The sequence below is a fragment of the Giraffa tippelskirchi genome, chromosome 3, assembly GCF_054371585.1.
Source record: "Giraffa tippelskirchi isolate mGirTip1 chromosome 3, T2T-mGirTip1v1.2.pri, whole genome shotgun sequence".
Taxonomy (NCBI): Eukaryota; Metazoa; Chordata; class Mammalia; order Artiodactyla; family Giraffidae; genus Giraffa; species Giraffa tippelskirchi.
The window spans coordinates 40,318,051-40,343,467 of NC_137277.1; the positions used below are offsets into that span (position 1 = coordinate 40,318,051).

At 52.7% G+C, this 25,417-nt stretch overlaps 2 protein-coding genes and 1 long non-coding RNA gene across 15 annotated transcripts in view; 2 read left to right on the top strand and 1 right to left on the bottom strand.

The window, feature by feature from the left end:
* Positions 1 to 1,369, top strand: part of PITPNA (phosphatidylinositol transfer protein alpha) — a 34,385-nt gene extending 33,016 nt beyond the window's left edge. The window contains exons 12-13 of the mRNA XM_081580108.1: positions 1 to 69; positions 1,039 to 1,369. Of these exons, the coding sequence (XP_081436234.1) occupies positions 1 to 45 (45 nt within the window). The 3' untranslated portion in view covers positions 46 to 69; positions 1,039 to 1,369. The remainder of the gene's footprint in view (positions 70 to 1,038) is intronic.
* A 2,156-nt stretch (positions 1,370 to 3,525) lies between these two features.
* On the bottom strand, positions 3,526 to 4,478 carry LOC145542059 (uncharacterized). The gene is made up of 4 exons (XR_014079555.1): positions 4,306 to 4,478; positions 4,158 to 4,221; positions 3,938 to 4,047; positions 3,526 to 3,772 (listed from the first exon to the last, which is right to left on the bottom strand). It is a non-coding gene; the product is annotated as an uncharacterized LOC145542059 (long non-coding RNA).
* Positions 4,479 to 4,742: 264 nt separating this feature from the next.
* Positions 4,743 to 23,650, top strand: INPP5K (inositol polyphosphate-5-phosphatase K). 13 transcript variants are annotated; one of them, XR_014079553.1, is made up of 13 exons: positions 4,743 to 4,927; positions 6,637 to 6,826; positions 7,150 to 7,258; positions 10,571 to 10,687; positions 11,037 to 11,212; positions 11,825 to 11,936; positions 12,616 to 12,725; positions 20,108 to 20,291; positions 21,160 to 21,297; positions 21,549 to 21,632; positions 21,802 to 21,906; positions 22,332 to 23,374; positions 23,455 to 23,650. XR_014079553.1 is itself a non-coding variant. In XM_081580104.1 (12 exons), the coding sequence occupies exons 2-12, from the start codon at positions 6,708 to 6,710 to the stop codon at positions 22,389 to 22,391; spliced, it is 1,314 nt and encodes a 437-aa protein (XP_081436230.1). In that variant the 5' UTR covers positions 4,743 to 4,927; positions 6,637 to 6,707; the 3' UTR covers positions 22,392 to 23,650. The 13 variants fall into 13 exon arrangements, 10 of the variants coding, with proteins under 10 accessions (XP_081436230.1, XP_081436225.1, XP_081436226.1 ...); XR_014079552.1 differs by having other exon boundaries at positions 6,725 to 6,826; XR_014079554.1 differs by lacking the exon at positions 7,150 to 7,258 and having other exon boundaries at positions 6,725 to 6,826.
* The last annotated feature ends 1,767 nt before the right edge of the window (positions 23,651 to 25,417 follow it).

A 25,417-nucleotide genomic window follows, 5' to 3' on the forward strand; every position in this document is an offset into this window, starting at 1 on the left:
ATGAGACAAAAGGACCCAGTGAAAGGCATGACGGCAGACGACTAAAGCCACTCCTCCCCCTCCTGCACCGTATGTACTAAGTTTCTCACTGAGCACATCTCAAGACGCCAAAATCAGTCATCAGTCTGGGTCCTCGCCTCTTTCCTCATCCTGCCCTCTAGTCGTAATGATGGTCATCATTCCAGAGAGCTCTCGGGCTTCCACTGAAACAGATGATGGCTTTTAAGACATTTCAGGGATCCATGTATTGGATACATATCCACTAGAAACAGGGGCAGGGTGGTGGGACATGGGGCTGGGGAGGGGGCAGGGGATGAGAATCAAAGCTTATCTGCACCTAATTACTTTTCCTCCCGTGAGTGGAGCCATTTCAAGTGGAAGCTGGTCTTCTGGTTGCTCCTTTACCCCTGGACCAGAGCCGTTCCCTGCCCCTCCCTTGGAAAATTCGCTGGCCAGACAACTTTTCCTAGTGGTCCTCATTGGATCTGGTGCTTCATTTCCTTCCTCTCTGTACCCTCTGATCCCAGACTGTCCCCATCAGAGACAGCATCTTTCAGGTACTGGGAGAGTATTTCTGCCCAGGTCATAGGACCAGGTTGGGATGTCCCTTGTTTCACATGGTCACCCTTTCCCAAGATCCTTCTGTCAGCTCCCAGAGCCTCCAGACTTGCTCTTACTCCAGCAGCTCAGAGGGGCTTAGGCACAGAACGAAAGGCCTGGCCCTGCTCCCCATCTGGCTCTGAGAAAAAATAATGTTATCCAATAAAACCTGGCTGTCCTCTAGCACAGTGGGGCCTGGGATCTCACCCGCTGTGAAGCGAACCTCTGCTTACTTTTCCTGCCCTGCATGCTTGAGGAGAACTTCCAGGAGATAAAACTGTAGAACAGAATGGGTTGTGGTGATGCCAACTTCTTGTCACTGGTCAGACCTTAGTTTCCTCTCTCTCTTCACCCCCCACCACACTGCCTGGCATCGTTCCTCCTTTTGAAATTCCCCGGTCAGTGATTTACAAGGTTCCTATTTTATTTCTCTTCCAGTTTTGCAAGACAGTGGTCAACAGGAAGGCCCAGCAGCTCCACGCTCCTGAGTGACAGGCCATCTTCGGACGCAGCCTTTCTGTGCCCATTCTTCAGGCAACTCTTGATCCCTTACCGTAGCTAATTCTAGATGCCCTTTACTATTGTGAACAAATAGACCGTCTGGTATTATGAAACCCGTGTGAGCGGGAACCTGCCCCTCTGAGATATGTGGCATTGTAGGTGGCTGTATTTACAGCTCCTCCCTCTCCAACCATTGTGTTCTTGACCCATTTCTGTGTGCCCCCCCCTCCCCTTTATTTCCAAGTGACATTTTTAGTCTTTGAAAATAGCTACCTTTTGTGATGTGGTGATTTAAACGATTTACTTTGTTTTCAACCTTGGGATAAAGTGAAGTGTTTGGCTTCCTGGGCAGGTCTTTGCAATTTTGAGTGCTCACATGGGGAGAGGGGATAAGGTAGAAATAGATTTGTTGCCCCCCTAGTTCCACAGAACATCAGTGTGGCTTCATAACTGATCTCTGCTCCCAGGAACCCACTGTTAAAAGTGCTCTAGGCACCATGGAAGTACAAAGGCCCAGCCAGTCTGTTTTGAAAATTAAACAACAGATAACCCCTGCCCCAGGCATCGCATCTCTGGTCACTAGTCTTAGAAATACCTATGGCTCCTTGGCCCTCCTGTTGCCCACTCTGTCTGAATCTCCGCAGAGCCCGTAATATGCCTGGGTCAACTCTACCTGGAGGGGACTATCCCGCATGGTCCTTAGAATTGAGTCTGCCTCATATATACCTAATAGTGTGCCCACCTCCCCCCTGCCCCCGCCACTGTCCCCAGGAGCTCTGTATGTCCACACTCCTCTTCCCTTTTGGGCTGGTGCTGCCACTCAGCAATAACCCCCTCCTCTCTGTGCTTTCTTAGATTCCTGTCCTCTGTCTGAGGCTGGTCAGGACACAAGGGGTCTTGATCTTTTCATGCTGCACAAAACAAGCATGCAAAAAGCTTTTTCCCAGAACACGTTCTCCCCTCATCTCCAGTGGCCGGAAAGGAATTTGGGGATCGAGAACTCAGTTTGTCCTGCCCCAATGCTGAGTTCTGCCCTGGACAATCAAGAGCCAGTAGTGATCGCAGTGGCAAATTCTACCAAAGTTGGCTGGTGTGAAAGTCCAGGCCTGTCGGGGAGCAGAGGCTGCTGAGGGCTTCCTAGTCGCCTGTGACTTGGCAATGCTGGAGTACGCCTTCCCAGTGGGAAAATCTGAGATAGCCATGGCGTCACTTGACATCTCCCAAGCCTCGTCAAGTTTGTTGGCCAACTGTGCAGTGACTCAAGCTAATGAGAGACCAAATCTCTGTTGGGGCAGCGAGAAGCAGAATGGGATGATCTGTCCTTAGGTTTTTGTTGGTTTGTTTTGCCTTACTGATTTCTAAGTGCAATAAGGGAGTGTCACGCCTGGGACTTCCTGATGGCTGCTTCCCTGTGGCCCCCCTGGGGCAAGGGGGGGACAGGTTCAGCATGGTTAGCTCCTGCCTTCACTGAGTCCCCTCTGGGACCATGAGATACCCCATCACACCTTCCTTTTAGTCTCTGCACCTTGTGGGGTCTATAGTAATGGTTCTGGGGCAATTCAGTTGGTTATTAGCAGCCCAACTGCTGGTCGCATTTATTTGACAGGGAAAGTTGAAGTGGCATTCCTATTGGAGAAAAATGTGAATGTTTTCCTACAAGTTCTGTAATAGCTGTAATTATATTTGTGCTTAAAGCTTTCCCTTCTTTCATTCATCAACTAAGTGAAGTCCAGATGTGCATTAGCCTGGGAGAAACAAGAAGTGATAATGTAAGCAGACTATTGTTTATGTGGTTTGGGGGTCAGCAGATGTTGCTTCCCTTCCTTCAGCTCTTCTCAGATTCATGCATATCACTCCAACTTGGGGAGGAGTGGGGCTTGCTCTCTGTGGGCCTTTTTTCTAGCTCCACCCACCTCCACCTGTTGCCCCAGTTCAGCCTCCATGTGAGCTGAGCTAGAATTTTCAGAGGTCAGCTGGATCTGGGGCTCCAGCCCACATCAGCGAAAGGAGGGATGAGCCTGCTCTGTTCTGTCCCCGTGGAGAGTGTCACTGCTGGGCAATGATACCTTTTAAGAGCCTCCCTTCCCTTCTTACTCACCCTGCCCGAACTGACTAGCACTCAGAGGGGCTTACGATGCAAGCTCAGCTCTAAGGGTAGTCTCTGAGGATGTGCCATGCTCCTTCAGACCAGCTGCTTCCATCAGATTTCTAGGGCCGCAGTCCCAGTTGGAAGCAGCAGTGCCTCTGGGGGAGGAGAGGTGCTGGGCTCTGGCCTTCTCATGGAGAGATATAGGGTACAGGGTCAGTATTGTGGGCACGTGTATATCTTCCCCAATTCTCTTACAGTCCCTGCTGGGACTCCCTGACTTATTTTGGTTGGTTCCTAGTGCTACTTCTTTTACAAAATACACTTTGTAGACCTGATTAGATTACCTTGTTTATTTAATGTGAGTTTGTGCCTTTTTGTCTCAATCTTCCAATACAGGTATATTGGGGGAAAAAAGCAGTCTAATAAAATCCTAGACAGAGCTGTCTGGAGTCCAGCTTATTGGTGATGTTCTCATGTCCATTTTGCATCTTCAAACTCTTGCTGACATCCCCCATTTTACCAGGGAAGGATTAGAAAGATCCAAGATACCTCTACAAATTGTGGCACACGGATTTCTGTAAACTAAGACAATCGCTCATCATTTTACTTATACAAACATCAGATACCTGGAAGTATTTGGGCCATTTTCTACTGGTAGTATTTGCTTCTTGCTTTTGTCTCCCCTACTCTCCACATCCCCCTTTATCCTTCCTACCAAGCAAAACATTTATTTAAGGGAGTTCTTACCCTGGCTTCTGGGTCTGAACCTTACGAAGCTTGTTTGTAAAACTGTCATGCATTTTTCTTTGGAGAGTCATGGTTCTCATCAGATCTTCCAAGGAAGTCCATGCACGGTCCTGCCCCGCGCCCCAAAAAGACAAACGGAATCAGTGATTGGAAGGAAATCATCATCTTTGGCACAGTAAATAATCTTCATGTTTGGGCGTAGATAGAGGTAGTGACTTACTTTTCGTTCACCAATGGCTTATTTTCTGAGTCCAGAAGCCCCTAAATGTCCAAGGTGTAACAGTCTGCACGGGTTTGGAAAGAGGAAAACACCTGAACGTTGGAAGTGGAGAATGGAGGCGCTCAGTGGCCTAGAGGAGGGAGGTTACCTGTAGCTGGGGGGTAAGAGTGGATTACAGTGGCTGGCTGCGTCCCATCCGGCTCGCCCTCTGCCCCTCCGGGCGTTAGGAACCTGTAGGGATCGGGGCTCTAGAACCCAAAGGGCCCACCCAGCGCTAGTGAAAAGGGACGCGCCGGGGAGGGCGTGGCGCCGACTTCCGCCGGAAGACAGGCCCACCAGGCCAGCCTCGCGCGGGGCAGCCTGGGAGCCTCGGGGGCGGAGTCTGGGCCGTCGCGCCCCGCGGGCTGGGCAGTGTTGCGTCGGGTTCTGCTGATACGGAGACACGCCTCTCTTACGTCCCCGTTCCCTTAGGCCCCTTTCCCTCCGCCTTTCTCCGTTTCGCGCTCCTTGGAGAGTCCTGCCTCTTCCTGGGGACCCGCCACCCAGAGTCCTCCGTGCGCCCCGGCCCCGCCTCTTACGGAAGTCGAGTCGGAGGGTCGGAATCCGGAAGAAAAACAATCGGGAGTGTGAAGGGGCCGGCATCTGCTTCCCAGAGACAGCCGATCGGGCCAGGACCGGCTGCGGCGGCGAGGTGTAAGCCGGCCGGGCCACTGCGTGGGGACGATGGAGGCCATGAACCCACGGACCGAGCCGAGATACAGGACGCTCAGGTGAGGAAGGCAACGCGGGCAGGCCGGCTGCTCGGGGCGGGATCACTACCTCCGACCCAACCAGTGCTGCGGTTCTGGGCCAGAACCGGACTGGGAGAGAAGAGGCAAGACCTATAGGTTGCTTCTAGTTCAGAGGCCTCTCACAGTCTCCCAGGCCAGTATCTAAGAAGGCTATGTGGGCTCAAACCCTGCGCCTCCTCCGAACTCAGGCCGCCAAGCTCTTTCCCACTTCGGCGCCCCTAGCAGGTGTCCCAGTTAGATTCTGGAGCAGGCAGCAGTGTTAGGCTGTTTGAAGTTAAAGCTGTAACAAAGCATTCTCTCCTTAGATCTAGAGTAGAAACCTTGTTCTTTAGATCAGCACATACATCATGGGATCTGCCTGATCCCGTTATGACCTCCGGAAGTCCACAATCAGATTTAGATAAGATCCTTCAGTGAAGTGATAATAGCTTGGTCTCATGCTTGCTCGTTAACAACGCTAATCACCAACTTAGTGCCAGTCACGATGCAAGGATTTGCTGCTAATCGTGGGACCTAACAGTAGGAACAAGAAATCCCCGCTCTGGAGGTCCCTGGGAAAACAAGGAGCCTTGGAGTAAAAGAGCAATCTTTTAATCCTCCGTTGGACAGCAGGGGGAGATCGTAAACAAACGAAGCGCAGAGCCTCGGGCTGAGTGCCTGGGAAGGTGGTTTTCCTATTGTTTTGTTGATGTTCAAAGGGAGGGGCAGGAAGTCGCTTTAAGCTGGCCAAGAATTTCTTCAGGTTGTGCTTTTTAGAACTTGAACCTCTAAGAACAGGGATCTGATGGAGAAAAGATGTTTGGGGAAATCCTGCCCTTTTCTTCTCGCCCCCATTCTAAATCTTCTGCTGTTACAGATCCTCCTCCTTATGGTGTGCCTAGGACTTACCTGGGGCTTGCTGGCTCTTCTCGCTCTCTGTGGGGTTTTAGCCCCTGCCTGCTGTGTACTTGGCACAGTCTGGGGCTTCCCGGGAGCACTGCTGTAACTGTTCAAATGAAGAGATGATCAAGTCTCTCTTTCCCCTGAGCCTCTGAGAAAGCCAGTGTTATTAAGAGCTGCTGATTAGATCTGTTGTTTCCCTGGGGTTTATATGAAGCTGCGTTGGATGTTATCCAACTGATGGTTTTTCCCCAAATTGGGTAGACTCTTGAGAAATATGTTGGGAAACCTGTTATTTAGAATCTTGTTAGCCTCTCTGAAATGCTTGGCAGAATTGGTTGTGCTCCAGGGATGAGTGAGGAAGGGAAGGTGGTGCCGTTATCTGTTATTTTTTAAATTCCCCTGTCTTGCTGTGCTCAGACCTCTCACAAGGTGAAAACTGAACCTCCAGAATCTTTCTGGTGGTCCTGGGACCCCGTGGATTGAAGAGTGGGGAGTGAGAAGTTGCTGACTGAGCCACAGATGATGGGCTGTTGGAATTAATAAAGTCCTCACTGTCTACCCCATTCACACCCCTTCCCTTGCCTGACTCCAAAACCTTTGGCCTCGCTCGTTGGCAGCTGTCCTGGTGTCAGCAGCACAGGTGCCACCATCTGTGGGCAGCTGTATACCTGCACAGAGGAGCCGGTCCAGGGTAGGCATTTCCTGCTTCAGGGAACAGAGGTGAAGATGAAGGGCTTGTAGTTCAGTGCCCCAGTTTCTTCCAGTGGATGCAGAAAAACATACATTTTCCATTCTGACTACAACAGATTATGGTCCAGCCGTTAGCAGGCGCAGCCCCTGGTCTGTTACCTGGAGGAGGTCTCACCCTTCTTCCTCCATGGCTTCCCTTCTCAGCATACATGTTGTGACATGGAATGTGGCTTCTGCAGCACCTCCTCCAGACCTCAGTGATCTGCTTCAGCTGAACAACCTGAACCTGGACATATATGTCATTGGGTAGGTGTCCACAGGACCCGTCACCCTTCCCTATATCTGAGATCAGGATCAGGTAAGCCTGACCAGTCCCAAGTTGTCCCCTTGGGGAACCACTGTAACCTGTTTGCCCTCACCCTGGAGTGTGAAGGCCAAGAATTTTCAGCCTGCATCAGAGCCAGGCCACATCTGTTGTCCTGGGTCAGCAATGGCAAGGGGCTGGTGAGCAATAGCCACAAGGGAGGGAGAACCCAGGGCTGGACAGTCAGCTGAGGGCAGTGCTAGATGTCAGAGCAGAGGGAGTGCCCTCCAGGCCAGGGGGCAGGCCTCTCATCTGGGATGGGCAGTTTGCAGGAACTGAACTGTGGGATCATGAGCCTCCTTTCTGACACTGCCTTTGAAGACCCATGGAGCAGTTTCTTCATGGACGTGCTTTCCCCTCTGAGCTTCGTCAAGGTAACTTGCAAGTTCATGGGTGATTGGGAAATGTGTCTCACCTCTTATTACTAATCCCTAGCCCTTTGTCTTCCAGTCCAGCTTTCATGCTGTTACCCTTTTATTTAAAGACCCAAACCCCAGTTGCACCTGGTTCCCTGGGGTTCCTGTCTGCCTTATGTCTTTCTGAAGTAGCTGGAGCTGAGCTGGGACCCTAGGGGCTAGTTTAATACCTTGATATTTTTCAGGTTGGGAGAATTCCTTGGGGAGATGCAGCAGGGCTTAGTAACACCTCAGTGCCTACCCCACCCCCAGCCTCCAGTCTCTACTCACAGGCCCAGCCTGAAATCTCAGAGTATAATAATAATTGCCACTATCTATGGCGTGCTTATTGGTGGTGTTGTTTTGTTGTTCACTCAGTCATGTTTAACTCTTTGCAACCCTGTAGACTGCAGCACGCGAGGCTTCCCTGTCCTTCACTATCTCCTGAAGTTTGCTCAAACTCATGTCCATTGAGTCGGTGATGCCGTCAAACCATCTCATCCTCTGTTGCCCCCTTCTCTTTCCGCCTTCAGTCTTTCCCAGCATCAGGGTCTTTCCCAGTGAGTCAGCTCTTGGCATCAGGTGGCCAAAGTATTGAAGTTTCAACATCAGTCCTTTCAATGAATATTGAGGGTTGATTCCCTTTAGGATCGACTGGCTTGATCTCTTTGCTGTCCAAGGGACTCTCAAGAGTCTTCTTCAGAACCACAGTTTGAAAGCATCAGCATTATAAACAAACTCTTTATATACGTTATTTAAAAATCTTAACTCTTCTGAGATATAGGTGTTATATGGATAAAACCAAGACTCAGAGATCACGACAGATTTGGATCCAGATCTTTCAAACTTTATAACCCATGTCCTTAACTATTGTACTTTTTTACTGTACTGGTGGTCTCTAAGGCTGACAGGTATCCTATGACTCTTCTGCTGGTATCAGAGGATGTCCTCTGATCTTCAGAGACATACACCTCAAGTCCTGAGACCCAGAGGTTAAGAGAAGAGGCACATGTGGAGAAGGGTTCTCAGTCTATAGGGCCAGTATTCATTGGGAAATCTTTAGCCCGTAGGAGAATCTGCAGGAATGCTCTAGATTGCTGGATCTTACTTGTGTGCCCTGCACAGCTAAGAGATGAAACACAGTCCCACTAAAAATACCTCCAAGAAGCATTGCTTCTCAGAAATAACAGAATTCCTTTTTTCCTTTCTCTGGGTGATTGGATTGCTTTAGAATTCATTCCGTTACCCTAATCTGCCCAGAGGTGCTGAGGCAAGAGCTGTGATTCCTCCGGAGAAGGGCAGAGCCAGGAGGAGGTCACGTCAGATGTGATCCTGCTGCTGAGGCTAAAAGATGCCAGTCCCCAAGCCCTTGGCTTCCTTCAGATCGAACTCGGGTCTCTTCCTGAAGACTTGGAGCTGGCCCCTCTCAGAGGGCAAAACCACTTGTCGCTCACCACCCACTCCCTTCCCAAGACTGGAAGCCTCCTTGTACCTCGGCTCACTGGCAAGGGATCGGTGGGATGGACTTGAGCCAAGGAAATTAGCTCATCCTGTGGCATGGACACAGCTCACTGTCTCCGTGAGGCCTCCCGAGGTTGGGAGACCAGCCTGAGGGCCTGGCAGGCACCCACAGCAGATGCCCCTCCTTCGCACAGCTGAGAGTAGAGGTGAAGGGCGAGCCCTGCCTGCAGCCTGTTCCTGAGGCCGGAAGTTGCTGGCCACAGGTTGAGAAGCCTGGGGCTGATCCCCTTTGCCGGCTCCTAGTCTCCCAGCCTCCCTCTTTCTAGACCCTTCCTTAGCTCCTCCTTCATTTCCTCCAACTAGAACTTCCCCTACAAGTCTCCTGCCTTTCCCCATAGCCCCACCCTTTCTCCCAATATGAAGTTTTCCTGCCCCACCCCCACTTCCATCCTCCCTGCCCCACCCCCACTTCCCTGTTCTTTCAGAGTGGGCTCTAGCCTGTGGGGCGGAGCTCAGTGGCCCAGACCTGCTCTGTGGGATCAGATTAATCTTGAAACTCTTCCCAAATCTTTTTTCAGTTCCCTGGGAGTCAGTCCCCCTCACCCCCGGGAGTCTAGCCCTTCCCCATTCCCATTGTCGTATTTGTTTGCCAAGGGGAGAGACCAAGATGGGTGGAAAGTGAAGTCGGGGACACATTTGTAGCAACCTCTGCCCAGCCCTGGGTGCTCACGCCCCCCTCGGTCTTGGGTTTGGGGTTCCCCCTCCCTTGACTCCTCCACCGTCCCAGAGCTCCTGGCCTGAGGGATCAAGTTTCATAATTCCTGGAAGGCCCCAGTACATGCTCCCCACCCGGGGATTTCCTCCTTGGCCTCTGCACCTCATGCTCCGGAAATAGCTACTCGGGTGGTGGGTGTAGACAGCCTGAAGCTGTGAGAGGGTCACAGGCCCATTCCCACCCCACCTCCACGGCAGCTGAGAGCGGGGCTTCTGGCAGTCCTGGTCCTTTGACGTTGCTATCCAAAGTGGTCCTGCTGGTTCCTTAGTCTCCTTGTGCCTCAGTCCTTCTGCAGAACAGGGACCCTTCCTTCAGAAGTTGGCCAGAATTAGCTGTTTCCCCCAACCTGCGAACACGCATCCTCTGTGCTCACTCTCATCCCCTCTGCATGGTGTTCACAGACACCAGCTGCCCATAGTGTGTATTATTTTTCAGTAGCATTTTCTTAATTGTTTTTCCCTGAGCTATAGTGTATGGAGAAATGAAGGGCAGAGTCTGGTGGGTTTTTATACGTGTATGTAGCCATGCTGCCACCCATCAAATCAAGATACAGAGTATTTCCCGCTCTCTCATGTCCCTTCTCTGCGTTTACTTTCAAGAATCCTTAAAGTAAAAATTAATATCAAGAGCTACCAGTTAATCCAGCATCTTTAAGATAGATTCCTGCTTTATCAATGAGAAAATACACTTGTCCGGCATCAAATACTAACTGCCCGAGCTGGTTTCTGAACCTAGATCTGGCCCTTAGCCATTGTCCCATAACGCATCTCTGAAGTTCTTTGAGCCCCTCCATGCACGGTACCCATGGAAGCTCAGGAAGACACTAAGAAGGGCACCTGGCCGTGCGTGGGCTGGGGCGGAAGAGCCAGTGCCCTCCTGATGGTGGGATGTCTCCACCCCCTTGCTGAGCCCCCAGATAGCCTCATTTGGCAGCTGAGACTTCATTGGCACTGAGATGCCTCTGGGGCAGGACATCTGTGTGGCTCAGGGCTCTCAAGGGCGCCCAGCACAGGCCCTGGGGGGACATGAATGACTGTCACCCTTCCATCCTGCAGGTCTCCAGTGTCCGCATGCAAGGGCTCCTCTTACTGATCTTTGCCAAGTACCAGCATTTGCCCTTTATCCAGATCCTGTCTACTAAATCCACTCCCACCGGCCTCTTCGGGTACTGGGTAAGGACTCAGCTGTTTTCTGAGTCAAGAACTGGGGGTCCCTCTCTCACTGGATGGGGGAGGGCTGCGGGCTGGGGGCTTTAGAGCTGGGCAACTGCCTGGGAGTGAATGAATTGAAAAAAGGGTGTGAAATGAATCTTGGCACTCTGTCCAGGCCAGTGCCCCGCATAGCTGCCTTCCCTCCTCTGGGGGGCCTAGTGTCCCTGGGACGGCAGGTAGGTGAGCTGGGCTCTGCGGAGGTGAGTGTCTACTGACCCTGGGAGATCCCACAGGAACTGAGACCATCTGCCCTCAGGCCCCGGATGGGAAAACAGGTGTGTCCCCCCACCCCTTCCTGCCCACCTACCAGGGGAACAAAGGGGGCGTCAACATCTTTCTGAAGCTTTACGGCTACTATGTCAGCATCATCAACTGCCACCTGCCCCCCCACATGGCCAACAATGACCAGCGGCTGGAGCACTTTGACCGGATCCTGGAGATGCAGAATTTTGAGGCACAGGATATCCCCAACATCCTGGACCATGAGTGAGCGTGCTGGTGTGAACTGTGCCCCGACCCTCTCCCCCAGGCCAGCCCCAGCAAGCCTGCTCTGCCCAGTCACTGCTGCCCTGCCAGAGGCAGGCTGCCCCCATCTCCCGCCCTCTTGCAGCTTCTTCCCTGACGCCGTGTCTGCTCTCCTCTCCAGCTCTGCCTGCCTGGGGTCTGGGACCCCTTCCCTTTGCCTGGCCCCTCTGTCCTGCCTAGAAACTCTGGCCGGTTCTGAACATCCTAGGTCAAGAATCTCATGGTTCCTGAGGTCCCCGGGAAGGGCTGGTTCTCAGGTGTGCCCTGTGGGGGCACCTGGTGCCGGGTGCCCAGTTGGGGGACAGGGAGAGAGGGCTAGAGTCTGCTCCATGTTTGCCACTTGCCCCTCAGGGCTGGTCCCTTTGGCCTAAATGGCCAGTGAGGGCCAGGAGAACAGGCCCGCTGGGGCCTGCCCTTGTCCTCACCTGATCCTCAGCATCTGGCTTTTCACCCGCCCTCGAGCCTTCTGCTCTCTGGCAGCCCTGCAGTGAGCGGTCAGAGTCCCTGTGGTCTCCTGCCTGCTCTGAGCCCATCACAGACCCTCAGGCCGCCTGCCTTCCTTTCTTTCTGAAGCCTCATTCTCTGGTTTGGAGACATGAACTTTCGGATTGAGGACTTCGGGTTGCACTTTGTTCGAGAATCCATAAAAAATCAGCGCTACAATGACCTGTGGGAGAAGGATCAGGTATCTGAGAGGGGGGATCTGAGCCTGAGGGAGGAGAGTTCTGAGCCCAAGGCCTGGGAGATCAGCAGGAGGTGTGGGGAGGTTCCCTAGTGCCCATTCTCCTTTCCCAAGCCTTCAAAGTCCCTGACCCCAGGCAGGGCAGAGTCTAATAGGCCTTGGTTGCTGGGAGTGGGGCAGCCAGGCTTGTCTGGCCAGCCTGGTCTCCACCTGGAGGCGCTCCAGCGCCAGGTGTGCGTGAGGTCAGGGAGCGAGAAGGGCTTTGGCCTGCCAGCCCTGCACCAGCCCTCAATGTTCTTGTCATCTTTCCCACTCCCAACCTGTCTTGCCTCCTGGAGAATGAGATACCACCCACTGGGACACCCTGCCTACCCCAGCCTCCCCTCTGACACACTTCTGCTAGTGGCTCCTAGGGAAATAGAATTCAGAGCCTGGTCCCTGTGGTCCAAGGACTGGGAAGTGGCAGGGAGCTCCCTCCCCTGGGACTACGGGGTGGGTGGGGTGGGTGCGGGGTGGGTGGGGTGGGTGCGGGTGGGGGGGTGATGTTTGCATTTGCATTCAGCTGCTGTCCTGGGGGTGGGGTACAGGGCTGGGGCAGTGGGGAGGAGTCTGACTATGAGGGCACTGCCAGGTTTGAATCTTGCCCCACTGCAATGGCAAGTGCCGATCCCTTTTTCTCCAGCTCAGCATCGCCAAGAGACACGACCCACTGCTCCGGGAATTCCAGGAGGGGTCCCTGCTCTTCCCACCTACCTACAAATTTGATAAGAACTCCAACAACTATGACACCAGGTGAGGAGGCCCCACTGGGAGAGAATGTGCCTGTCTCCGAGGAAGTCAGACCGTGCTGGCCCTTGTGATCATGGGAGCCACTTTGGTTAGAAGTGTCAGGGGAGCAGGACTAGATCCAGCCATCACCTCTCAGGAGCCGTGCCTCCACACCCTTCATGAAATGCTGACTGTGGGTGCTGTCCCAGATGGCCCCAGGAAGGAGCAGGAAAGGGAGCTGGTGCTGGCCAGAATAGGGGCTGGGGCCGGGGCAGGTGGAGCCAAAGGGGAGGGAAGACAGCTGATTGCTGACTGCAGGGCAAGGGAGATGGGGAGGGACTACACTTTAGCATCCTTCAAACCCCTGCCCCCCACTCCCCCAGGGCTTTCTGGTCCTGCCCAGGTGGGGGTGGGGACAGAAAGCTTGGCTGTTAAATAGTCCTGCCCTAGCTGTGAGTGGGTTGGGTACTAGTTAAGGAAGATGAAGTAGGAGTTGTCAGTGGGGCAGTTAATGGGGAACAATGCAGAGACAGTGCACCTGGTTAGAGATTAGAAGCACTGTTTGTGCTTTATCGGCAGCATGACCTTGGACATGGTATTTAAGCCTCAATTTTTCCATCTATAACATGGGGATGATAACAGTACCTATTTCATGGGACTGAGGATTCATTGAGACCACCACAGGACTTCCATGGTGGTCCAGTGGCTAAGACTCCCAGCTCCCAAAGCAGGGGGCCCAGTTTCAATCCCTGGTCAGATCCCACATACTGCAACTAAGACCCAGGGCAGCCAAGTAAATAAATATTTAAAAAGAAATAAATAAGACCTGGTATGTTAGCCTAGTGCCTGGCACCCAGTAGGCACCATGGTAACTGCTGTTGTTGTTTTGAGATTCAGGTCTTCAGGTGGAATTTTACTGAAAACCTTTCTAAAGAACTGAGAAAGGGACAGGTAACCTTAGACTTAGGCAGTGGGGCAAAAGTAGCATGAGAGGGGGCCCTGCTGACCCAGGGCTGGAAGCCGTGTGGCAGAGCCACCATGTCCCCGCCAAGCGAGGGGGAGAGCGTGAGCCATTTGAGGCATGTGGAGCAAGACAGAGTGGGGTCACAGCCGGGGCAGTGCACACAAGAAGAGGCCACGAACACTGGAACTGAGGGCCAGCTGGGCCACAGCACAAGCCAGAAAGTAGGGAAGGGGCCAGGCTCCCGCTGGCCCACGGGCCCAGGTCCGCAGCTGTCAGTCTCCCCGGCCATCCATTGGAAGTGAGGGTTATCATGGAAATTGTCAGGCCTCTGTGGGACAAGCTGGGACCCTCTACCAGTTGATACTTGCCAGCAGGAAGAGAGCTGCTGACAGGCCATGTGGCCAGGCGTCACTCAGCTCACAGCCCCGGGTATGGGAGGGAAGCCAGCAGGAGACTGGAAGTCACACAGGTGGTGTAGAGAGGCTCAGAGATGTTCATGGTCTTCCCCAGGTGGCTGTGCTAGTGATAGTGGAGCTGGGGCTAGACCTCTCCAGACTGTGTTGCCCATGATGCTTTCCTCTAGCCCGCAGTGCCTCCAAGTTCACAGCCAGTCTTTTTTTTTTTTGATGAATTATATTTATTTTTAATGTGTATTTATTTTTTGGCTGCGCCACACAGCGTGTGGGATCTTAGTTTCCCAACCAGGGATCTAACCCACGCCCCCTGCATTGGAAGCACAGAGTCCTAACCATTGGACCATCAGGGAAGTCCCCACACAGCCAGTCTTGCCAGCTAGCAGCAGAAAGGAGGTCAGGGCTGGGATGGCAAAAAGCTTGCCAAGGAGAAGGCAGATGTTATTTCTACGTGATAGATGCAATCCACACTGTGAGTGACATTGCTGAGTGCTGACCAGGGCCAGCCATTGGGGAAGAGGGCTTTGCCCGCATCATCTCACTTAATTCCTACTGTTTCTTCATTAGGTAGACAGTGTTGATACTGACTTCTTACAAATAAGGAAACTGTATCTCAGAAGGTCTAAGTAAGGTAGTAACAGAGTAAGTGATGGAGCAAGAATTTGAACTGAGGTCTGTGTGAATCCAGACTCATGCTTCCCCTTGCCTGGAGCCCAGGAAATGAAGGAATGTCTGGACAGGAACAACGGGATTACAGGGGGACATCACAACTGAAATATCCCCAGCTGGGAGTGCCTGTGGTTGGCAGGAACCCCACATAGGGAACAGAAATGTTCCTGTGTGATCAGTCTGTTATTCATCCTCGAAAACCTGGTTGAGGCATCATCTCTACTGGAAAATCTTCCCTGACCTTTGCCAGTTTCACTGAGAGTTCTCTCCTGCCGTTGTGCTGCCTGCAAGCCTTGCACATCGTGCATTCAGTGTGTCTTTTAAGACATGGCGTACCTTTTTTGCTGTGCTATGAATGCCCGGAGCACAGAGGCTGGATCTGATTTACGACTGTCCCTGGTTATATAGCACAGTGTGCCTGGCATGTGTTTCAACTGGGAGCCTGAGAGGACAAAAGGAAAAGATAAGATATTTAAGGAGCAGCCAGTCTAGTAGAAGGACCCACCCAGAGCGAGAGAGCCAAATAAACACTCTCAAGACCAGGAGTTGGCCGATAGAAGGTTCCAGAGCTCTGTGTGGAAGTGGTAAAAGAGAGCAAAATGAATGGTAAGGAGGTAGGCAGCTGAAGCCAGGAGGAGTCAATGAGAACTGCTGTCAGAGAGGCAGCAAGTTTCACAGAAAGAAGGGCAGGCATTCTGATCAGTCAGCGGCAGCACTGATGAGAGGCACTTTGAGTGGGGCTGCCCCGCTGTACAGAGGGACTAAGCTGTGTGCAGGGCATGGTTCGCAGCTTTGCCCAGCCTCGGCAGCGTACCCGAGCCAAGATGTAATGAGAAACGAGGTCGGCTCCATTACAGGGGAGGGTGAAAGGGCTGAGGGCAGGAAATCCTATTAAAGTCAGGGATTGCAGTAGGGTTTTGTTACAGTCGACAGGAACCTAGTCCACCTCCCCGCTCGGCAGTGAGCAGAGGATGTTATGATCAATCTAGGCAAGACTCAAGTCCAGAGTTCAGTGGGACACTTAGGAGCCATCTATAGGGAGCCGAGAGGAAAATGCTCCCAGACCCAAAAATGGAACACATCACTTCTCTGGGGCCAGTAAATTGGCTCAAGTTTTCTAGGCTCTTAAGCCTAGAGAATCTTGCAGAGCTACTTGGTCTTAATTTTTAGAAAGTAAAGACATATCACAGGCATGCTTGGGAGATACTGTGGAATTGGTTCCAGACCACCACAGTAAAGCAAATATCACAATAGAGTCACTCAATCTTTTTGGTTTCCTGGTGCACAGAAAAGTTAGGTTTACACTGTTCTGTAGTCTATTGAGTGTTCAATAACATATCTAAAAAATGTACATACCTTAGTTTTAAAATACTTCATTAGTAAAAAATGCTAACCAGTCTCAGAGCCTTTGGCAAGTCCTCCCTTTTTGTGATAGTAGCACCAAAGATCACAGGTCACCTAACAATTATAATCATAGGAGAGCTTGAACTATTGTTAAGAACTACCAAAATGTGACTCAGAGACACAAAGGGAACAAATGCTATTTGAAAAATGGTTCCAAGTAGTCTTGCTCAATGCACGTTTGCCACAAATGTTCAATTTGTAAAAATCACAATCTCAGCCAAGTATTAATATAAGAAAAGCACAGTAAACCGGGGTGTGCCTGTCATCTCCAGTAACAGTTCTTGGGGGCTTCCCTGATGGCTCAGTAGTAAAGAATCCACCTGCCAATGCAGGAGACATGGGTTTGAACCCTGATGCAGGAAGATCCCTCATGCCACAGAGCAATTAAGCCTGTGTATCTCAACTATTGAGCCTGTGCTCTAGAGCCTGCAAGCCACAACCACTGAGCCCATGCGCCACAACTACCAAAGCCCTCGCCCCCTAGAGTCCACGCTCCACAACAAGAAAAGCCACCACAAGGAGAAGCTCACACCACAACTAGAGAGCAGCCCCTGCTCTCCACAACTAGAGAAAAGGCCATGCAGCAACCAAGACTTAGCACAGCCTTGAATAAATAAATAAAAATTTATTTTAAAAAAACAGTTCTTGTTCTCAGTCACGACCATTCAGCCAAAAAAAGCATTAGCGAGGCCCCATTCTGGTTACACACTGGGAATCAGCCCCTGAGGGACAGACTGGGAGGAGATGGGTGCAGTGGAGGAGAGCTGACTCCATGGTCAGCAACGTGGGCGGGCACCCAGCTCCAGCCTGCACATGGTGACCTCCCTCCGCGTCGGTGTCCCAGAGAAGAAGGGAGCGGTGACCCGCGGCGCCCTTCCAGGGTTGGGAAGATGCCTGCCACAGCCATGTGATGCATGGAGGGACTCCGTGTTTAGCTGTTACCAGGAATGGAGAACTGGGGGAATATATTTAGTTTGGACATATTTATTCTGCTTATTTGTTCCTTTGTCTTTTGTTTGTTAAACGGGCTCCTCTACAAGTTTGTCAATCCCATTTATCAGATCCTCCCCAGTCTCCTGTCTTATAATAAGGGCTCAGTAAAGGGGATTGAGGGCTTCCCTGGTGGCTCAGTGGTAAAGAATCTGCCTACAATGCAGGAGATGTGGATTCAGTCCTTGGATCAGGAAGATCCCCTGGAGGAGGAAACGGCAACCCACTCCAGTATTCTTGCCTGGGAAATCCCTTCGACAGAAGGAGCCTGGCGGGCTACAGTCTGTGGGGATCGAAAAAGAGTTGGACACAACTTAGCGACTAAACAGCAACAACAAAAGTCATCAAAAGAATGAACAGTACAGGTGCCCAGTGATGAATGTGGACCAGGCCATGGAAAAGGAAGAAGGGGAGACAGGCTGAGGTCCTGAGGGGGAAGGAGAGTGGGGCTGTGGCCAGGACTTAGGGAGGATTCTGACGGGACTGCACTTACGGGCTGCTGACCATAATAGGGAAGTGCGGGCAGGAGGATGCTTTGAAAGGGAGAGTGGTACATTCATGCAGTTCACTACCAAGTTTCAAGAATTGCTAGGCACTGAATGTCCAAGGTTGGATTGGAGATTTTGTATCTGTAGTTTCTGGGATGGAACTACCACATTCCAACATCCCATAAACACTCTTCAGAAGCATGAAAGGTCAAAACATGCCCGGAGCACAGAGCAGAGGTGACGTAGCCAGTTACACTTCTGGAACACTCCCTTGATAACTGAAATAAGTACTTTGAAATAAGTATTGTTATCACCCCATCTTAGAGTTGAAGAAACTGAGGTTTGGAGTGATGATGTCACTTGCCAAGGGCAGAACTTTGTATTTTTTTTTAAAAAAAGTAGATCACTGATTCGTTTTAAAAGTATGCAACTCAGAAATAGGCAGATAGAAGAGATGTGTAGGACAAGGTGTGGGAAAGGGCACAGAGCTTCAATACCCTCTCCAAGCACACCACTCCCCAAATTCACCAACCCAGAACTCTTCATTAACAGGACAGAACCTTTCACCAACTGGTCTCCAATTTTAGAGTCTTAAGTTCACCACCAAGGCACCACCATTCTGCCGCTATTGCTAGAGAACCATTTTGCTATTGAAGTGATGAAAGTGTGGCAGGAATGTTTGTTTAAAATAGTTAGTGAATAAAGCAGAAGACAAAAATAGCCTTTCAAGCTATAAGCATGTGAAGTTGTGTGTGTTAAAATTAACTGGGCATTTTTGAGGAAGGAGAGTGAGTTGGGGTTTTTTTTAGTTGTTTGTATTTCACAAGCACTTGTTTTTTGTTTTGTTTTGTGTTTTTTCATGAGTACTTGTTGATGGGTTCGATCCCTAGGTTGGGAAGATCCCCTGGAGAAGGGAATGGCAACCCACTCCAGTATTCTTGTCTGGAGATAGTCCGTGGATAGAGGAGCCTGACGGGCTACAGTCCATGGGGTCACAGAGTTGGACACAAGTGAGCGACTATTACACTGTTGAGTACTTACTACATACCAGGCTCTGTGCTAATGCCAAGGATACACAGGAGACACCAAGAGCCCCTTCCTTGCCTTCTCAGCTCACACTAACTGATAGGCTGAGTGGGAAACAGTAAAGTACAGTAGAGTGTAACAGTAGATGTACTTGTGTCAAATGCTTTGGAAGCAGAGAGGTCAGGGGTGGCTTTATGACAACAACAGTGCTGGAACTGGGCCTCTCCCTGCCATGAAGGGAGTTCCAGGCAGCAAAGCTGCAAGAATAGAGGCCCAGAGGCTTGAGAGGTTCACCAGGGTGAGGTGGGTCTGGGGCAGAGGTGGGCGATAAGGTAGAATAAGGGGCATTAGACTCCTGGGCACCTTGAAAGCCACATTTGGAGACCTGAGCTTTCTTCTGGAGGCAGTGAAGCCTCCTTAAAAGGTTTTTGCTGGATTTGTTTTTGTTTTAAAAAATATACATTTATTTATTTGACTGCACCAGGTCTTAGTTGTGGCATGTGGAATCTAGTTCCCTGACGAGGGACGGAACCCAGGCCCCTGCATCTGGAGCACAGGGTCTTAGCCACTGGACCAGGGAAGTCCATCCTTAAAAGTTTTAAAGCAGTGAATCATCTGACCAGGCTGTATGGTGTCTCTCATGCCTGTCAGGGAAGCTGGGAGTACAGAAAGGGGGTGGCAGGTCTTCAGTTGACTCTTGAGAACAAAGCCTCATAAGAGCCAGTGTCTATGGGCAGCTTCCGTTGTATGAAGCACGGCGCTATCTGTTTTTTGTGTTTTATCTCATTTAACCATCTCAGTAGCCCTGAGATGTAACTACTGTTATCTCCATTCTACTGATGAAGAGTTGAGGCCTAAGAGGGGTTGCCCTGGTGACGACGGGCATGTGCCCTGTGGTCATGCTGGCTGGCCCAGAGTCCTGGCTTCACCACACCATGGCTAGGCAATTTTGGGAAAGTTCCAACCCCTCTAAGACCCATTTTCTCCACCTGTGAAGAGGGGATAAATGGTCCTGGTTGAAGGCATGTGGAAAGATTCTCTAAATACTTCCCTGCCCTTTGCCAAGATCACATCTGTAGTTGCGAGGAGGGGGAGGGAGCCAAGTTTCAGCTCAGCTCTAACCCCACATTCCAAACCTCAGCCTCTTTGATCTTCTGCTGCTTTTGTTCAGGAAGTAAGAAAGGTTTTAGACAGAGTGTTTCTGAGTCACCATTTGATTCATAAAAATGTAGATGAGACCGAGGGTCCTTGGCTGAGTCTGACACAGACCCGTGTACTGTTGGTTCCATGGGGCACGCTCCTGCCCGCTGCCAGGCTGGGCTCCAGCTCTGTCCAGGGACATCTCATGGCGGCTGACAGGCCCTGGCTTTAGGGGCTCCAAGGGAGCTTGTGGAGGTTCCTTCTTGCTGGCCTGACCCTTCTCTTCCCTTCTTCCTCTCCCCCCACCCCCAGTGAGAAAAAGCGCAAGCCTGCTTGGACCGATCGCATCCTTTGGAGGCTGAAGCGGCAGTCCCAGACCGAATTCCACACCCCCGCGGTCTCAGCCCCGTTTGCCCTGTTCCTGAGGAGCTACGTCAGCCACATGGTGTACACCATCAGTGACCATAAGCCCGTCACCTGCACCTTTGACTTGGAGGTAAATCTCCAGGCTGCCTGGCACTTGACAGAGCCGCAGCTGTGCCGGGCCATATCCCAGACCTGCCTGCCCCAGGTTCAGAGCTCAGCAGGTCCCCCGGGGAGACCTGTAGGAGGACACGGTTGTCTTTCCTCCCAGGTCAGGTGTCCCACTGTTCTTAGGAGCTGTTGCTGGCTCTGTCTGTCAAAAATGTGTTCAAACCCTTTGTCAGTAGGTTTCCATTTCCTCTTGGTACTGTCCCTTGGGGCTCCTGAGTTCCATTATGCTTATTACCTACTATGTGAGGTAGGACTTCCTTTCATTTGTCCGAAAACCGTCTGGCTCAGGTTGCAGAGAGAGCCCCCTCCTCCTGTAATCTTGCCGTCTAATGACCAAGGCGGTGTGGTCCCCTTTGAGCTGCCGACTGCCCTCATCCTGTGTCTTTATACCGTTGTGTCCCTCCACGTGCCTCCGGCTGTTCTCACCAGAGGCCCGCAAATTGAATTTGGGCCTTTGGGTCAGAAACGGTGGAATCCTGAGAGCGACTCCCTGGCTGCTTTCTTCATCCTGTCAGCAGCTCCCGCAGTCTCCTCCACCCCACACTCCTCCCCCAGTACTTGGCTCTCTGCCAGGTTACCCACCCACCCACCCCCTGGCCCATCGTCCCTGGCAGGGCCAGCCATCCCCCACCAGTCTTTGGCCCTTCTTTCCAGCCAGCCAGCCAAGGTCTGATACCCTCTGGGCAGCCTAGTGGAGAGCTAAACCCCACACTGCTGGCTGCCCCCCTCACCCCCGCGGTGACCCTGACCTTTTGGAAGGCCATAGTCAGGACTCCCAGGGAAGGGAACGCTGCTGTGGGACTTCAACCCCTTCTGACCCCTGTGTGTAGCTGAAGCCACTGGTGTCTGCCCCGCTGATCACCCTGCTGCCCGAGGGCCCATGCACCATGGAGAGCGACATGCTGATCAGCTACTCCCTGACTGCAGACTTCCTCAGCAGCCCCTGGGACTGGATTGGCCTGTACAAGGTGATGGGGCCCATCAGCCGCACCCCCGTTTATCTGTTCTGAGGGCTCACGGGAGGTGGGCATAGAGACCACAGAGCCACCCTCATCTACCCGGAGTCCTTGCTTGCCAAGGGGCTGGCCGTGAAGGGGAGGAGGCAGATGATGCTCTGATGGCCAGTCTTAGAAATGAGACCATCCTCTCCTTAGGACTGGACATGGGTCCCATGTCCTCCCAAACCACTGACCGCCCGCCTGATCCCCCCCTCCTACAGGTGGGGCTGCGCCACATTAATGACTACGTCTCCTATGTCTGGGTCAAGGACAACCAGGTCTCCTTCAGTGATGGGCTGAACCAGGTATTTTCCCCCTTAGCTGAGACAGGTGTTCCACCTCGCCAGCAGGGGGGCTTGCCTGAGCTCTCCTCTGTGCTCTGGAAGGAGCAGAGAGCTGGATACCTAGTCGCTGAGAGCTGGATGGGGCCTGAGGCCATAGAGCTGACCCACATCTGTCTGTCCTTCCCTCCAGGTGTACATCGACATCAGCGACATCCCTGAGACTGAGGATCAGTTTCTCCTTTTTTACTATAGCAACAACCTACATTCCGTGGTGGGGATAAGCAAACCCTTCAAGGTAACAGATAATGGTGGGTAGGAGGAAGGGTGGGCTTCCCTGCTGGCTCAGCGGCAAAGAATCCACCTGCAATGCAGGAGACCTGGGTTTGACCCCTGGGTCGGGAAGATCCCCTGGAGTAGGAAATGGCAACCCACACCAGCATTCTTGCCTGGGAAATCCCATGGATAGAGGAGCCTGGCGGGCTACAGTCAATGGGGTAGCAAAGGAATTGGACACAGCTTAGTGACTAAACAGCAACAACACAAAAGGAAGGATAGCCCAGGAGACTTGAGCCCATGGCTGGTTCCCTGAGGCCATGGGCCGAGGAGCCTCCCCTCCCCCGCACCGTAGAGCTGCATCCATTGGGGGATGGGGGAGACGGAAGGCACGGAGCAAAAACTTGCCCTTGCCCCTTCCACTCACCACCTGCTTTATCCCTGCAGATCCAGCCTTTCTCCTTTCTGGAGGAGGACCCACTGGATGAAGCCCAGCCACAGATCTGAGCCGGGCTAGAGTGAATCCAGGGCAGAGGCCAGAGCTGGCAGCCAGCTCTGCCCATCACTGCCAGGAGCTGGGGGCCCAGCCCAGGCCCCGAGGAGGCAGCGGCATCCTCCACCTCCCAGGGGGAGCCCTGGCCACCCTCCTCTGCTCTCTTCAGTCTAGATCTCTGGAATGGGCCCCTTAAATACAGGTTTTTGTTGCTGAGGTGTGAGTGAAACCAGCTAGTTTGTCAACAGTGAAGATCTAGAGACAGGCCCCTGGATGCGGGAAGGACCCTCCCTCCCGCATCTCATTTCTAAATTTTCCCCACACACTTCCAGCCCCACCCGGGCAGGCCTGCCAGGCACATGCCCCATCTGGCACAGGCCTGCATTCTTGTCACGCCACCCTGGGCCTTAGGCTGCCTGGGCGGGGGAGATGCTCCCATTCGTACAGGCTGCAGAGACTGGTTGGTGCACAGAGCACTGGGTCCCAGGAGTCTTGACATCTTGTTGGCTGTCCCCTTGAGGGGTGGGCAGAGGGTCTGAGATCCCTGCTTTTAGCAGAAGCCAGTGATCAAGTAGGCAGGATGGAGGAGCCCTCCACCCACGCTCTCCTGTAGTTGTTGTGGACAGGTTGAGGTGTGTCCTGCCAATAGCACACACATACCCCCACCTCCACCCCCGGCTCAATGAGTCCAGCCCAGAAAGTTCCAGGGTCTGAGCAGAGGATTGCACCCAAGTTTGCTTCTGCTCGTGGGTCAGGCTCCATGCCCCCAACGTGCCCTCCTGAGAAGGGCTGGCAGTTGGTAGAAGAGCTTGGCCACAGACTTTGGCAGGGCGGTCCATGCCCAGTCCATCTCATCTGCCCCTATCCTCACTTGCTGTCGCTGGCCAGAGATCTGCCTTCTCTCTCTGCCCTGGGACCTAGAAGTGGGGGCAGGCGGAGCCGGAATCAAGACGTTCTGGAGAATCTGGCCTGGGGGTCTTCAGAGAGCATTCTCCAGGTGCTGTGTGGACGTGGCCTGGCCCCATGCCCACCATCTCCCTTGATTCAACAGTGGCTGAAGTGGTCACCTTTTTCCAGGAGAAGACACCTCAGGGAGACTGCTCTGTGACCATCAGGCCCATCCTAGGACCTGAGACTGAGGGACGCCAGTTGCTCTGTATCCTGACTCCACCCTGGGAGCCATCCGGAACTGTCCCTCTGGCCTCTAGCGGGCCATGGCCGGCTGTGTTCTGTGGCTGTTGCATTGGGGGTTAATTAGAAACAGTGGCTTCTACACCTGTGTGTGACTCCTTCGTGATGGTGGTGCGAGCAGGCCCACGTTCATGGGCTCCTGCTCGACTCCAGGATGAGGGCCCTGTCATCCAGACTAGACTGTCTGTGTCTGATGAGGGTGACAGATGTTGCCCGCGTGGGAGTAGGAGGATGAGATTCTGGGATGGTGGCCCTCTGGGTCCTGGGTCCCAGGGGGGCGTGCCTCCTTTGCTGTCGGGCACTTCGCTTACTCCTGCTGAGTAGGTAGAGTGGGCGTCTTGGGGCCGAACTCTCAGAAAAGGTGTTCACTCTGCTCTCACCAGTTAATCCCTCCTCACCTGGTATCCCTCACACCTTAGTCTTTTTTAAAAATAATTTTATCTATGTATTTATTTTTGGCTGTGCTGGGTCTTGGTTGCTGCTTGGGCTCTCTCTAGTTGCAGTGAGGCGGGGCCATTCTTTGCTGTGGTGTGCGAGCTTACTGCAGTGTCTTCCCTCATGGTGGAGCACAGGCTGTAGAGCATGCAGGCTTTGGTAGTCGCAGCACTCCCAGCTCAGTAGTTGGGGTGCACGGGCTTCATTGCCCCACGGCATGTGGGATCTTCCTGGACCAGGGATCTCCTGCCTTGGCAGGGGGATTCTTTACCACTGAGTCACCAGGCAAGCCCCCCCACACCTTAGTCTGGAGCCTTGGTCCTGGGTTAAGCTCTTCAAAAATGTCACCATCTCTTCTTCTCTCTGCCTCACCTCTCCCCAGATCCCTCTACCCCGAGGTCCCCACGGTGACTTCTCTCTCTGCCCACCATACACACACACACCTGAGGAGCCCAACCCTGGAACTCCCCTACATCTTTCCTTCTCATACACACAACCATCATGGGTGCTGCCACCCTCCCTCTATAGCTGGGGGAAGCGAGAACTCAGAGAAATGGCGTGATCCCCTCGAACTGTGGTGTCATGCAGAAACACAGGAATGGGGTCAAGAGCTGGGTTCAAATGAGAGTCCCCTCTTTACCCTACTCTCCCCTCCTCTATGAGTAGGGTACCCTCCTCTACCCTACTCTAGGAGTCCCAGTTTCTATAAAATAACAAATAGCATTCCAATTCGCAAGATTACTTGCAATAACAATTGCAAAACATTCTACCCAGCTCTTCAAACTGATCGATGCAGCCCTGGGCCAGGACCCCAGGGCTCCTGACTCCAGGGATCCCCGTGTTTCTCCTCCTGTCTCTGGGTCATGCGTGTCCTGTACGTGCCCACCTCTCCCCTTTGCCCTTCTGTCTTCACACACTCCTACCCCTGCCTCCTGTGGCCAGGAGGGCTGAGTCCAGCAGTGATTGAGAGGCGGGAAGGGGAAGGGGGGTGCTCTCCCTCCTCTTGGCCCCAGTCAGGATATGGCCGCTCTGGGCCCAGCCCTGACCCGCCAAGTGGAAACAGGAAATATGTGAGACTTGGTGTGCGCTGGGTCTCTGCGCCTGGCTCCACGGCTGATAAGGGCCATTGTGTGGCCGCCGGGATGATCCTGCCCTGGATAGATGTGCTTCCCGGAGGAAGGAAGGAAGCTCTGCTGGGCTTTCCTGGGCGGGGGAAGCTGAGAGGAGGCAAGGAAGGGTGCCTGGGGGAACGTGCCCGCCCGAAAAGGGGCTGTCAAGGCCAGCTTGGGCCTATGGGACTCCACCCCTCCCCTGCCAGCATCTTCCTCTGGAAAGGTCGCTTTCGCCCATCCACTTCGCCCTTCCTATAAGGAACGGCCAGAGACCCAAGGGCTCAGTCCCAGGCCAGGAAAGT

Bases quoted from the DNA above. Each gene is read 5' to 3' on its own strand.
- INPP5K (XM_081580097.1), top strand. From the start codon at position 4,881: ATGGAGGCCATGAACCCACGGACCGAGCCGAGATACAGGACGCTCAG. The intron at 11,937-12,615 runs GTATCTGAGAGG...CTTTTTCTCCAG, and splicing joins ACCTGTGGGAGAAGGATCAG to CTCAGCATCGCCAAGAGACA. The intron at 20,292-21,159 runs GTAAATCTCCAG...CCCTGTGTGTAG, and splicing joins CCTGCACCTTTGACTTGGAG to CTGAAGCCACTGGTGTCTGC.